Source organism: Channa argus, chromosome 2, assembly GCF_033026475.1.
Source record: "Channa argus isolate prfri chromosome 2, Channa argus male v1.0, whole genome shotgun sequence".
Lineage (NCBI taxonomy): Eukaryota > Metazoa > Chordata > Actinopteri > Anabantiformes > Channidae > Channa > Channa argus.
In genome coordinates this window covers 4,890,071-4,903,923 of record NC_090198.1, presented here as the reverse complement: position 1 = coordinate 4,903,923, position 13,853 = coordinate 4,890,071, and the positions used below count along the sequence as shown (strand labels likewise).

General features: G+C 39.3%; 1 protein-coding gene across 5 annotated transcripts in view; it reads right to left on the bottom strand.

The window, feature by feature from the left end:
• Window positions 1–3,083: 3,083 nt before the first annotated feature.
• Window positions 3,084–13,853, bottom strand: part of dpy19l3 (dpy-19 like C-mannosyltransferase 3) — a 53,099-nt gene continuing 42,329 nt past the window's right edge. For 3 of the 5 annotated variants that reach the window (XM_067494967.1, XM_067494968.1, XM_067494965.1), the window contains 3 exons: window positions 11,323–11,455; window positions 6,394–6,552; window positions 3,084–4,555 (listed from right to left, as the gene is read on the bottom strand). In XM_067494967.1, coding sequence (XP_067351068.1) covers window positions 4,352–4,555; window positions 6,394–6,552; window positions 11,323–11,455 — 496 coding nt within the window. In that variant the 3' untranslated portion in view covers window positions 3,084–4,351. Of the gene's footprint in view, window positions 4,556–6,393; window positions 6,553–7,812; window positions 7,888–11,322; window positions 11,456–13,853 lie in introns of those variants that run through there. The other 2 variants (XM_067494970.1, XM_067494969.1) reach the window with 2 other exon arrangements.

Genomic DNA, 13,853 nt, shown 5'->3' with positions numbered 1-13,853 from the left:
CAACATTACTACCAATGGGATCATGTTTTAAAGAACATGTCCGAAGTGGGTGTAGCTAAGCACGACATACATTCTTAGAACTTAAAACAGGGTCACTACCACTACACTCCTCATGACCTTATGACCCCTTTTCAGGTTTTAGCATGTATAATATCTCATATGAAAGTAATACTGATCTAATTATTAGGTCTCATCAAAATAATGAACACTTATAACATCTACAGGTCTCTGTGTAGATGTACTAAAGCTTTATTTATGCTTCTGTGTTTACACCACAGCCACCTACACCACACAGTGCACTAAGCTGCAGTCTAACCCCAGAAATCTGACTAAACGTCACACAGATGCAGATCGCTACAACAGCGATGTGTCCACTTGGGCCTCCTGCATCTGCACTTTATCCTGCCTTACAGGCTCCAACTCCAACATGATTCAGTTAAAAATAAAAATAAAAAACGCTGAAAATTTGGAAATTCTTCCGGCCGCCCCCCTCTTACCCACTGAGAATAATTTATTCGTAAAAATGTTTCAGGGCTTAGGAAAAATTAGTTGTCTTCTGACCAAGATGAAGCCTGTTGGTGGGGAACCACTAAAGCACATATGAACAGCGTGTTTAGCTCAGGTATCCAGCCAGGGTGTTTCCCCAAGCCCACAGCAGTGATGCTGAGCTGTGAAGGTACATGGCAAATGTGCAAACTCAATCTGCAGCTGAGGATTGTTCGATGCAGCACGGAGTACAAGTGAGCCTCGAGTCGAGATTTTTTTATCTCTGTGTGTGTGCAACGGGACCGTGTTTCCATAACTATATACCGTATAATGTAAGGGATCAGATTTCGCTTTAGAGACAAAAAAAGAAAAGGAATTAGGCCTTTAGTCAGGTTTAAATGGAAATCTCCCTCTTTCTCTCTTAAATTTAAGTGGCTGCATTTGTGTCAGCAACATCGACTACTTCTTTAATAATGAGTCTGCTGAGCTAAATTCTATATGTGCACCCGAGCTAATGGCTTTCTTCATCTGCTTTTCATTATGAAAACCATACGCAAGCAGTGCGCCTCTGAATGAACCACTAATCTCGATATGTATGGAAATTATCAACGCTGAAAAACATATTACATTAGTACCTGCTTATGAGGCAAACGTAATAGAATCGCTTTCGCTCTCGAATAAGACAATCAGACATCTCCTAAATTAAACATCCAATATGAAAGCAGGAGGTGTGTGTGTGTGTGTGTGTGTGTGTGTGTGTGGTGTCCTTCCACACTGATCTGATTGACATGCATTACCAGGAGGCCACGTGGTTAACAAACCACATTTTCAAAAGCCCAATGACAAGCATGTGCAGGAATGTTCATGCATCTGCAAGAATGTGAGCTATCAAAGACAGAAGACCCTATTAACAAGTGTACAAATATAGTCAGACTGAGATATGGAGGGAGGGAAAAGAATGTGTGTATGTCTGTGCCGTACACATGTAATGAATCATTGTAGGCACAGCGAGCCCGACTGGCCAACAAGTAATAAGTGACACAGCTCCAGCCCTTCAATTACCTCCTGTCCTCACCTCTCTCCTCCTTCTCCTCCTCTCCCCTCTTCTCCTTTCCTTTAGGTTTGAAAGAAGATGATGAAAATAAGGATGGGGTTCAGATCATTGTGAATCCTCGTTTTGATGTGCTCTCATCTTTTCTCTGCTGCTGTTTAAACATAAGCCTTTTTCTGTCCGCCGCACTGCTTCTCACTTCGCTCTTTTCTAACCACAAAGCCTCAGTTTGATATGCAAGTGTTGGCCCCTTCTCTCTCTCTCTCTCTCAAACTATTTTGGATTGCGACAGGGAATCAGCGGCGTTGTCAGCCTGCTGCAATTTCCTCGCCACTTACATTATTCATGCGTGTTTGTGCCTGTGTATGTGTGAAAGTGAGAACAGGGAGTGAAAAGGTTGGGGCTGCAGCTGATGAGAATCACAGAGCCGACGGAAAGAAAAACATGACAGCAATCACAACAACAACACGGTCACAAATGTCACTTGGCACCAGCTTTGACCTCAGTTTTACAGCAAAAATACATTTGGGTTAAGGGCGGATCGTGTTTCCACCTGGGCGGGAATTGAAAAAAAAAAGAAGAATATTACCTTCTTTGTTTTCATGGACAACTGAGCTTCTGCTGAGTCAAATGTTCCTTGCCGGGCAATGAAAACTAATTTGAGTCCAGACAAGCTAATGTTCAAACTTGTTTAAAAGGGCTTTTCCCCCAAATATATCAAAGCTTAAGCTACAAGCACACTAAGCTGACTAAATGTGTGATTGCTTCCTTCTCTCTAAAAGGCCTTTTTCTGCCCTGCAAATGGAGCTTTTCCAAAACAGCCTCCAGAGTGTTTAAATGTGAAAATCTCCACGTAGCATTGTAGTGTGCATGTTCAAAATGGATCCAATACTGAGTCGGACTCACATCTTCTCTGATATTTGTTTTTTTTTCTCTGACAAAACTGTAACTCCAAACTTCTGCTGAAATTCTAGGAGAGAAATAGAATAAGTGATGTCAAGTGATGAAGGCCAGTGTTTTTCTTTGCTTGTTCTCAGTGACTGGCTTGCTCATCTGTCCTCTCTGCATAAAGGTTAAAAAAGAATAACAAGATGAATAACCTGGTGTGGATGCAGATTGTTTTGGCACGAAAACAGCATTTTAGAATTTTACTGGCCAAATGTGGACCTAGTCCTGATAAAAGCCCAACTCTGAAACTTTTCTCTTCCTGTACTGTAAATGCCCTCATCAGTTCCACCAGCTGAGCACTTACTGGACTTTATTTTAAAGTCTGAAAATATGGACTTTTGTTTTCATAACTGTGTGATATGGTTGAAAGCTTACGATAAAAGTTGTAAGTAGACTGAGTTTGTGGACTTTTTGGGATTCTTTGAGGGAAGACATAGTCAGAGATGGTTACACAGTGGTAACACAGTCTAAAATAGATGAGATGTAGCTTATTAACTGCGTGGCACCATGTATATTTACCTAATGTCCTCTGTTGAACTACAAACTGCTCCACAACAGAGGAATAGTTCACAGAAATGTATGAAGCAGGAGATGATGCTACAAATTAAGGTTCTTTTTTAATAAATTGTTTAACCAGAGCTTAACAGGCAATTAGGAAAATCTCAGCTAACAACGCTTTTTAAAATGTAGGTTACTTCAATCCCAGGAACAAAATGGCACAGCACAGTACAGAGAAAATAGAAAGAAGCTCAGGGAGCTACTGAAGCTGAGCAGTGTCTTAGCTCTCCAGCATGTTAGTGAATTGCTCACAGCCAAGTGTAGCCTCCCCATCAAGTCCTTTGGGTTGTCACTAAATAACAAGCTCAGAGTTTGTATCGTGCAAAGACACAAACTAATCTGGCGTGATCAGGCCTTCAAAGCTAGTTAACTGGATCTTAAACTTAAACTATCAACTGTCATTGTATGCGACAGTTTGCCCATGTAGAATAATCTGGGTCGATTCAAGGTAAATCTACATCATTTCTCATTAGCATGTCATCTTATGAGATTCACGAAGAGCCTATTGTTTCCATTAAGATCAGTTATTGTGTTCACTTTAGTGCTTTATCTTAAAACTGAAATACTGAACACTTCATTGGCAACGCACTCTCTCAAAGACAGGTATTACTTTATGAATGAAAGTATTCCGAGCTAGGTCAGCTCCATTTTGGATTTGGTTCGACTAACAAAAAAACCCTAATCCATTTTCATTGGTATAGATAAGTTCAACAACATGTAGTGTATGTCAAAAAAACAACAACTATATATTATGGTATTTTTGAGTTTTGTTGCTTAAAGAGGTCAAAAGGAAAATTTTAGATTTTAGATGGTTCTGATTGGATATTGCATCCAGATTTGATTCCACTCCGAGGTGCATTATCTTGGTGCTGTAGCAATTCTCATAGTAACTTGGTGAGTTAGTTAAAATTAAAATGCAATTTTTACTTGTAGTGTTCCAGCTGCTTTGAGCTCTAAAACATGTTTCTTTGGGTGCATCTGCACCTGTGAGATGTGGGAGGGAGGCCGGTGGATTGCCAGAGACAAAACAGCCTCAATCACAACTCCTATAGGTGCTTCTATACTCCACTAACTAAAACAGTGCGGCCCCAAGCTTGAACTGGCCCCAACACTGTTCTAACACCAAAGTTCAGAGAGCAATGTGTTAAAAAATAATGGGCATGATCACAGCTGGGCACAGTGCAGAGAAGAGACAGAGAAACAGCAAGGATTCAGTATTTTATCTCTTCTTCTCGTTCGTCTCTCTCTCTCTCTCTCTCCCCCCACCCCCCGGCTTCTGACAGAGTTTTTCTTACAGCCCTGCTCCTGCTATTGAGTTGTGCTAGGCTCTGGCGAGTTCTTGGGGCTTTTCTTGCGTTTCTTCTTGACTCGGTACACGTGGAAGGTTTTATTCTGGAATGTTTTGGTGAACAGAGCGGTGTAAGCCAGCGTGTCCATCTTGATGGCCTCGCAAAATCGAGGGTGGGAGGCAGGGACGAGGTCTGGGTCGTTCTCTCCAGGTCCATCCATGATCTGAGGATACAGGGAAAAAGCATGTCATGAGCAACAACACCAGTCTGTGGCTACACAGTTCCATATGCAGCAGGTTGCAATGCAGTTAATCTTCTGGACTGTCCTTTACTGCCCGTGCACATCAATGAGCCATGACTGTCTCCACTTCACCAGTTGTCCTTTCCTCAACCACTTTTCCTACGTACTGGTCACTGCACACTGGGAACACCCAACAAGAGAAGCGTCTCAGATCCCTAGGCTGCCAGTTTTTCTGCTGTCAACACACCAACATCAAAAGCTGTCTGTTCACTTGCTCCCTAGTATTTTCAACAAGTGCCACTAGAATGAGATTATCAGTGTTATTGACTCAATTTATTTGTGGTTTGAATGTTGTGATGGATCAATGTATGTTCTTAAAGCTGCTATGTATTAATCCATATATCATCAACACATTTTAGATTTTGTAATACTTGTAACTGTAAATAAGAACCATGAACAGAATGATCACTGGCCTCACTTATGTGCTTATTTCACTCTGTGTTCCTGTCTGCAGAAACTCTACAGGACTGTTTTACTGCATTCAGAAGAGTGGAGCCAAAGTGACTGATACTTCATCATTTTTTTTTTAATTGATTGCAATTTTGGAGAACAAAAATCTGCTAGTAGTTCTTACATTACATTAATGAGATGCAAACTATTGAATTCCATAGAAGTAGTGAGGCTAAAGTACTAATAATAAATACTAGAAAATTGTTCCTTAGGCTGTTATGTACACACGCTTTAACCCCCCAGTATCACAAGGAAATAAGCACGTTTGGGAAGAAAGCAAACTTCTTTCAAAACTCTTTGCGAATATACTTTTTTCCAAAGTTCAATGGATTGTTGCCCATTTATAGTCATGAAAACTTTCTGTTCTAATGTTTAAGATTTAAAACCAGTGTCTCAGGGCCTTTGATTTCATTTACAGAAATCATGAGTTCTAAGAGTCATCACTACAACTGCATCAACTGAAGAACATTTTAACAAACAAAAAATATGTTGAAAGAAAGTGAAATTAATTTACATTGGTCTGTGCAAACACCTGTTCTTTGAGGAGATGAGACACAGTAAGGGAGAAAGTACGAGTGTATTCAGATCGTTTAAACTATTATATCTATTTAGAGTCAGGCAGGTAAGATGAGGCAGGCAGGCTAAAAAGTGATTTCTTTTTTTTTTTTTTTTTTTTTTTTATACATACTATGCAACCAGGAATTCAGGAAGTAACATAAAGGCTAGTCCAGTGTCTGCATGGTAAGAAACTATGCAAGAAAGACACCAAACGATAACACAAAGGTAAGACCAAACAGCAAGATAAAAAAGACTGAAAAAAATATGAGCAAGAGAGAAAGACAAGAAAAAAGTAGGAGAGAGAAAAAAGGACTGACAGATATAAACCCTGCATTTCTTCAATAATGCTGTCTAGATGTCAGATGTGTATGCTGTGTGACATTTATGCCATCTCAAACAAAGACACACAACAGCTCTGTTTCATGTGTCTTACACCACTCTGAGTCAGACAGCCAGACTGAAGCTCGTCTCGCCTCTGGTAATCCAAATAGCCAGCACGCTGCATCCGACATCAAAATAAAGAGAGATGGAGGGAGAGGGAGGGTGTTGGGGAGGGGGCAAAGTGAAGGCAAGAGAGTGAAAGACAGTGACACGCAGATGAGAGTCGAGACTATTGATCTTTGTGGAGGCTGAGAGCTTCACCCAGTCACAGTAGCTGGCAGGGGCGACAGCACATGATACACACACACACACACACACACACACACACACACTCTTATCATGAAGAGTCACATTAAATAAATGCCACCCACATGTCCATTGGCCAGGTCAAGTAGGTCCCGCAGCCTGCAGCCTCGCCTGTGCCTCCGTTCATAACAGATGCTGTTTTCTACCACCACATAGTCGGCTCCGGCAGCCCTCAGGATATTATGCACATCCTCTGGGGATCGGCGAGCATACACCTGATACACCTGCTCACACAGACACAAACATGTACACAAAAAACAGGATGTGCTCAGATTTGTGTGGATGTGCACCCAAGGATTGTCTGGGTTGGTAATTTCTCACCAATGTCATTAGAGAGAGAAACAACTCTCTTCTAGAATTCAATTCCCAGGCACATTTATTTTCAGAAATAAGTTGGCTTAGATTCATTCATAACGAGTTTACTGAAGAAAGAAGTCGTAGCAAAAACAATTATGAGTTAAGCAAATCTGAGGGAGAAGGAAAGACAGGGGTTTAAGCCACAGCCAGCCGCATAACAGCTTGGTGAATCTGTTTTAGTTTATAGTTTCTTTGTAGATGGAAGAAAAGCTTCCGCTAATTTCACACAACAACAGATTTAAATGGACAAAATAGGCAAGTGCAGATGTTTAGTATGTACATAACTAGTCCAGTACACTGGAACACTGAAGGTCTACACCTGGAATCCCTGTTCAACAATGTCCGACAATGACTACAGGTGGACTTTTTAACAATTTCTTATGTGTGTATTTGTATAACACGTTTGGGTGTGTGACTCATAAGTAGCTTTAATAGCACTGTATAAATAAAATTAATTGTTGTTGTTACCACATTGTGCATTGTTTAACAGTGGACAATGTTAAAAAGCATTGGGACAAACATGTCCAGCAGAGTCTAATTTCCTGTTTCCTCTCCCCTCCACTGTGTCACTGTCCACTGTAGGAAAGTAATAAAGCATCAAGGCCACTGACCAGTGCTGGTATAGGACATGTCATGAGATCTGTTGACAAAAAGACGACATGTAGAAAAACACCAGTCATGACCTAAAAACCCCAGAAACTCACCAACTTTTTCAGCTCAGGACATACAGCAAGCATGAAGGAAGGAAGTGGGTATTCATGCCATGCTGCATGCAGTTAACACACGAAATAAAGCTTTTCAACTGTTGCTCCCAATTTCAGAGTGTATATGCTTGCTGGCTATGCAGATTAATTCCAAAATGGGAATTAAAAAAAAAAAAAAAAAAAAAACATTTGTTGCAAGAACAGCTGTTTTCTTTATCCACTAATGAATTATTTTGTAGTGACACAAATTAGGCCCAGAAAGAAAATGGAAACATCATTAAGGTTCTTACAAATGTTTGAACATTTCCATAATCCCCCCACACAGACACACACACACACACTGCGAGAGCCCAGAAGGTCTGCATCAGTGTCGTGGATCATTAATGAGCTCCACAGTCAGTCTAGGCCATGCCAGCAGCTCACCATGGCTGACTTCCCACTGGGGTTAAGACACAGGCTCAGCTACACAAGAGATGACCAACATATTACTTCCTCCTCCTTGTGAAGAAGACAGAATGCAAAAGCAGAAATATAAATGAATATTAGTAATGCATCATTTTCTAGCATATGGAGTTTTGTTTAATAGTATGCTTTTGTGATTAGTGTTCAGAATTTCATATTTTGTATTTCACATCCTTCCCATCATCCAGCCAACATGATACTAACACAGTTATCGTTTTGACAGGACACATAATACAAACAGGAATGTGAAACCCTAAGGGAAGAAAACTCAAATGAAGGCAAAGTGTAAAAGAGGTTAAACATTTGGGTTTGAAAACATGTTCTAACATCATTATAAAATAATTTGATTAAAATGTGGCTTGGTTTGAAAAGAGGTTCCCTCATCTAATGAGAAAAACCTTTTGTGCTTACATTAACAGGAAAGAAAAATAAACCTAAGAATCGAGTGCAAGCACCACCATTCAGCTCTTCCTTACTGGAACGCAGCATTTTTAGACTCCATTTTTCCTATGTTACTATTCAGTCTCACTTAATGGATACACACTGTTACTCAGTGCATCTTCTGATTCAATATTCATTCACACAATCCCTGCAGGTCACTGGCCCCCATCTACTGACAATTCCCTGGTCTCTTACACCAGACATTAGTGCAGAGCTGAGTGAAAAGGATGGGTGAGGCAACTTGGCTTTAGCTGATGTCTCTTAGTTAGAAGGATGTTGTGAGACCTGTTGTGAGCAGGTTCTAGAAAAGGGTACAAAATCCTTACTTTCAGTGCAGTACAAAAAATGCTGATAAAAACATTCTACTGATAATTATTTACATGTTATTTAATTCTTTAAATATGTATCTGACACACACAGAGCTTCTTGATCTAAATTCCGAAGGTCCCTGTTAAAAATATGAATATGTTTAGAGTTAAGATGTGACTCCAGTAGCACACTTCACAAAGTTGTGCAGAGGTGTTGCAGAGAGTGAAGCATCTTTTCTCACAAACAATCTTTGGCTAATTACAAACACTGGCTACACAGAGGGGGCTTTAAGCAACGAGAACGGTTTTACAATTATTGTGGCAGAAGGGGTTTGATTTCAATCACTTTACAAAAGTGAATGAAAAGGTGAATATGCAGAGCATATGGCATATGTAATTCTCCTTACACGATACCAAAAAGGAGGTGAAAGGTGAGTGTTCCTGTTCAATCGTACCTCATAGCTTCTAAAGTGATATTGAGAGGAAGGTTAGCGGCAACACAGTCAATGGAAAAACAAGAACCGATAGAGGAACATTTACTCTGGCCACCTCCAATTTAGGCTGCGAGTGCTTGAATCAAAAACGGTTAGTTTCACAGACACTATGAATCCAAGGATGGGAGCAAGAAAGAGAGGTTCTGGAGGAGAATAAGAGAAAGTGGTAACCCTGGCAACCCTGGCAGTCAGAACTGATACATCAGTCTTTGGTTTGAAGACTGATGTCAGTTCACTGAAAAAGGAGGAAAAAAAAAGACAGAGAAAATAAAATCACAAATGTTAGTTTGAAGCAGCAGTGTTGATTTTAAAAAGTATGTTTCTACATTTGGCAGACATTTTAATTTATAAATGAGTTACTATCCAAACCAAATTGGGTGGAAAGTTCTACAGCTTACACTAATGTGGATAAGCAGTCAAATAATGCAGTTCTTACACATTTAATAAAATAAAATATTTGAACTTTTACTTTTGGTTTTCACAACTTATAATTGATCAAACAAACATAAAAGACTCCAGTAAGACTTCAACAAGAAATAATTTAACAAAAATTAAAAAAAAAAAAAAAATTATTAATTATATCCACCCATCCATCCATTATCTGTAACATCCACAGACAAAGACCAACTGTGGCCTTTCTGTGTGGAGTTTGCATGTTGCTTGCATAAGTTTCCTCTGGGTACTACAGCTTCCTCCCACCACCAAAGACGTGAATGTTAGGTGACTACAATTGGCTTAATTGGTGACGTCATAAATTGGGGGGAATGGTTGTCTGTCTGTGTATGTCTCTGCTCGGAGATAGACTGGCAACCTTTCCAGGGTGGACCCCACCTCTTGCCCAATGACAACTGGGACAGGCTCCAGCCCCCCATGACCTTGAACAGGTTAAAGACATTACATAAACTGATGGATGGATGGATGACAGCTAATCTGACCTAATAATTGATTTTCACATGAAACAGCAAACGACCGGCATATGTAATAGAAGCCTGCAGATTTTTGTGGTAGGGTTTTATGGCTAATATTTCCCAGCTGACTGTGGCATAGCATTAGCAGGTTGGGCATTTTTCAAACCATTTGCAAAAGACTGGATAGTCCATATCTGGCAACATTATAAAAGTTTAGTTTAGTTTATGAAGGTTTAGAAACTATACTTAATTTCTGATAACTATTGGATTTTAATAACCTAAACTAAGTAAAGAAGGAGGAAATTGACTTTTTTCAATAAAATCATCCTCCAATGAACGAGAAATAAAGCTAATGCCGTATCACTGAGAACTCAATCAGATGGCTGTGATCGTCCCTCTCTATCAATCAATCGGTTTTTCTCACTGGTTCAGCAAACCAAGCATCTTATACTGGCTGTCAAAATATCAATCTGCATCCTCTCCCTTTCTGTCGGCTGTCATTTCAGCACTGGCTGGTGTGACCCTCTTCCACGCCATTGTCCACCACTTCATCAGATCAGCGCTCCGTGGGTCTCTATGTTAGCCTCTCCTCTGCATCACCTCCTACATGCATCAGACTCCCATTCTCCATCTCAGTCATCGGACGACCATTCCTCCTCTCTTACAGTCCTTCACCGACTCGCCTCTTTCATTCCCCATCCTCATTGTTATCGTCATCTGTCTCCACTACCACCAGTGTCTAAGACCCCAAGGGGAATATCTCTGCTACCTTCATGGTCCTTTGTCCTATTTTATAAAGTTGAATTCACAACAGGGACTTGCCACTAAATCTTCCCTTTTCAGTCATCTGAACAACAATTTAAGCACTTTATTATTCTTGTGTCTCTCCTGATTGAACAGCCTTTCTATTTTCATTGTAACTATACTCAACTTAATCAGTGTAAAGTCCTACACATCCACATCTAATAAGTTTATGTTTTCAGCTCTGCACACATTCAGAAGCTTACTGGTTGGTGGTCATCATGGCTGAATGTTTCCAATCAACTAGATAATGCTTCAACGTGTACAAAAATGATTGCTGCCCAGGTGAATTCACATCTAACTGTGTTTTTTTCCACTAACTTTGGATACAATTGTACTTACTTATAAAGTTAACGTCGCATTTTCTGAGCACAACCATTCTAGGCTACAAAGCTATTTCCTGACACACTAAGCAGGGAAATTTAAATTTCCAAGTAAATTTATTCTAATTAATGTGTTTGTGCTGGCAGTTTCCACACTCTTTGTGTATGTTTGACAGTATGGCAGAACCTTCATTACCTGTTTGGTCCTCTCCCGCAGGTCTTTGTCTTCATAATGTGGGTGGTTGGTGAGAACTCTGCCTGTGCACAGTTTGATGCCAGCCAGCAACTGCATGCTTCCTGCAAATACAGCCTCCTTAGGAGTCTTTGTGCTGTGGACATACAGAGGAATAAGGACACATATTCAGGGCCTTAAGTACATTGTTTAACACTTGATGATGATGATGATGATCAATTACAGTGTGTTTGATGGCTTTGTGAACTAACAAGAGTACAAAGAAAATAATCTACTGTTTAAAAATGTTATATGATTTGAAGGAGATAAAGTTTCAAGGGTTTTCGCAGGTGAATGTAGTCATCAAAAAAGTTTGATTAAATTGTGCTTTAGTCTATTTTCTAGATTTGTTATTCAGTCCACATGCTTTTGCTTTCAGCGTTGGCCACAATAATTGGGACATATTGATGGAATTTCAAAGTTTCTTGTAGAAATGTCGCTTCAAGGACAACAGCTATCTACATCAAGAAAAGATACAAAAGCATTCTTTCTACAGACAAATTAAATTAAAAAAAAAAAAAAAAAAACGAACACGTGGTACAGAAAATCTGCAGGCACAAGGACGACCAGAATGAGATTTGGTTATGTTATATGACAACTTGGTGAGTATGTTTGTTGCTTGTAAATGTGTGTGGTGCTTATTAAAGAATCTTTAATGACCTCTCTGCATTTGTATGACTGACAGGTGAGAGCATGAGCTAAGACTACTGGATAGCACCTGATTGGCAATTGAGGCAATATTGTACAGAAACAAATAGATTAACATCTACATGTCAACAGCCAGGCATCTTATAATTGTCATTTTATTAGATGACTTGCCAACCAACACTGGTAATTTATCGAACAGCTGATGAAAGCAATCTGTCTGACTGGTTTATGGTATTAAACCTACAATACTTGTTTTGAAAGATAAATAGATCCCGAGCGACATTTAAGATCAAACTCAATAATCAAATTGGAACCAAATAAAAATATGACTCAATGTCTTCAGCCATGCATTTGTCTCTGTGAGGCTTCACGAGTTAAAAGCTGAATGAAAAGTAAGAAGTTAATTTGAAAGTTAATACAATTATCCTGAAGATTAGAATGTCTGTAAAAAAAAAAAAATGCACTGCTTCGAGTTACGTTAAGTTAAATTTAAAACCACGAATGTAAACCTGGTGCTCCAGGAAACATCAGTGGATCACCAGTGGCATTAGATTAGGATTTCAAATTTCTTTCCAATTTATCCTTTTTTAAAAAAAAAGTATTTCACAAAATTAAAAAAAAGGGCAATTTAATAATAACAATGTTTGCACTAAATTTTATAGCATTTGATCCGATGGTTTGTCCATCCAATAGTTAGCGTGTTCGTTTTGAAGGACAGTAGTTAACTGACCAAACAACATAAAGACACTGCCATTCATACAGTCATGCTGCTACAGTATGAAAATGTAAAATAATAATGAAATAATGAGGAAGAAGCTTCAAAGCTCAAAGCAAACACATGTACAGTATTGTAATAACTTAACACACTATGGGTGCAACTGTCGTGGTTACAATCTAGTTACAGATTGTAACCAGGACAGGATTTTGTGGTGTGGCTTTGTATGCTGCAAATGCAAGTACAGTACGACATCATAACGACTAGCTCACAATCGCCACGTGGATGTGCACATGGCCTACATGCTACATTCATATACGCTCTTGGGCAATGTGTAGGCTGATGTGTTGGCCTCCTGACCTGCGGTAAAAGTGGGTTGTTTCCATTTCTGGCAGTCTTCTTTCATTTTCTTTTCTGAGTGTGTGAGTTTAATCGCTCACTCCAAGGAGTAGCTTCCATTCCCTCCAAGTTGATTTACATTTAATTTCACGTTTATATTCCCATATGTAAATGCCAGAAGGCATTGGCATACACCCCACTGACATAAAAATCAAATAATGACGTTAATTGTGATATGCAGTGCAGGCTGCAGGAGACTCAATATAGTAGCTTAGCTCAGATGCTGACTTGTTTGTATGTTTACAATGTGAGGTGTTTATAGTGTTTGTATTTAAACGTGTTCCCAGTCTCAGAGTTGAATTTGCATAATATGAAGCATGTGCATATATTGTTGCAAATGTTTTTTAAACTACTTGTGTAGACAATGTAACGTGTAATGTCAGAGCAAATGTGCTAAAGTAAATAAAGTTCAAATCCTTGCTTTGATTAAACTGACAAATATAATTATTTTACAGTCAGTATCACACCAGCATTTCACGCACTTCAACAATAGAAGAGGAAGACAATGTTAATTATTTAAGCCACATGACTAGTTTTAATAGGAGGTGGTGTAAAAGAAGTGGCACACACAGAGATTGACACTGACAGATAAGCCTCTCGCAGTGCATTATGAACTTGTAGTAAATATATAGACATTAATTAGATTTGTTTTTGCTGACCTTGATAGAGTTAAGCTGAAGGCTGTGTGACAGATGCTGATCAGCAAAATAATCACTGAACTCACTGAATTTTT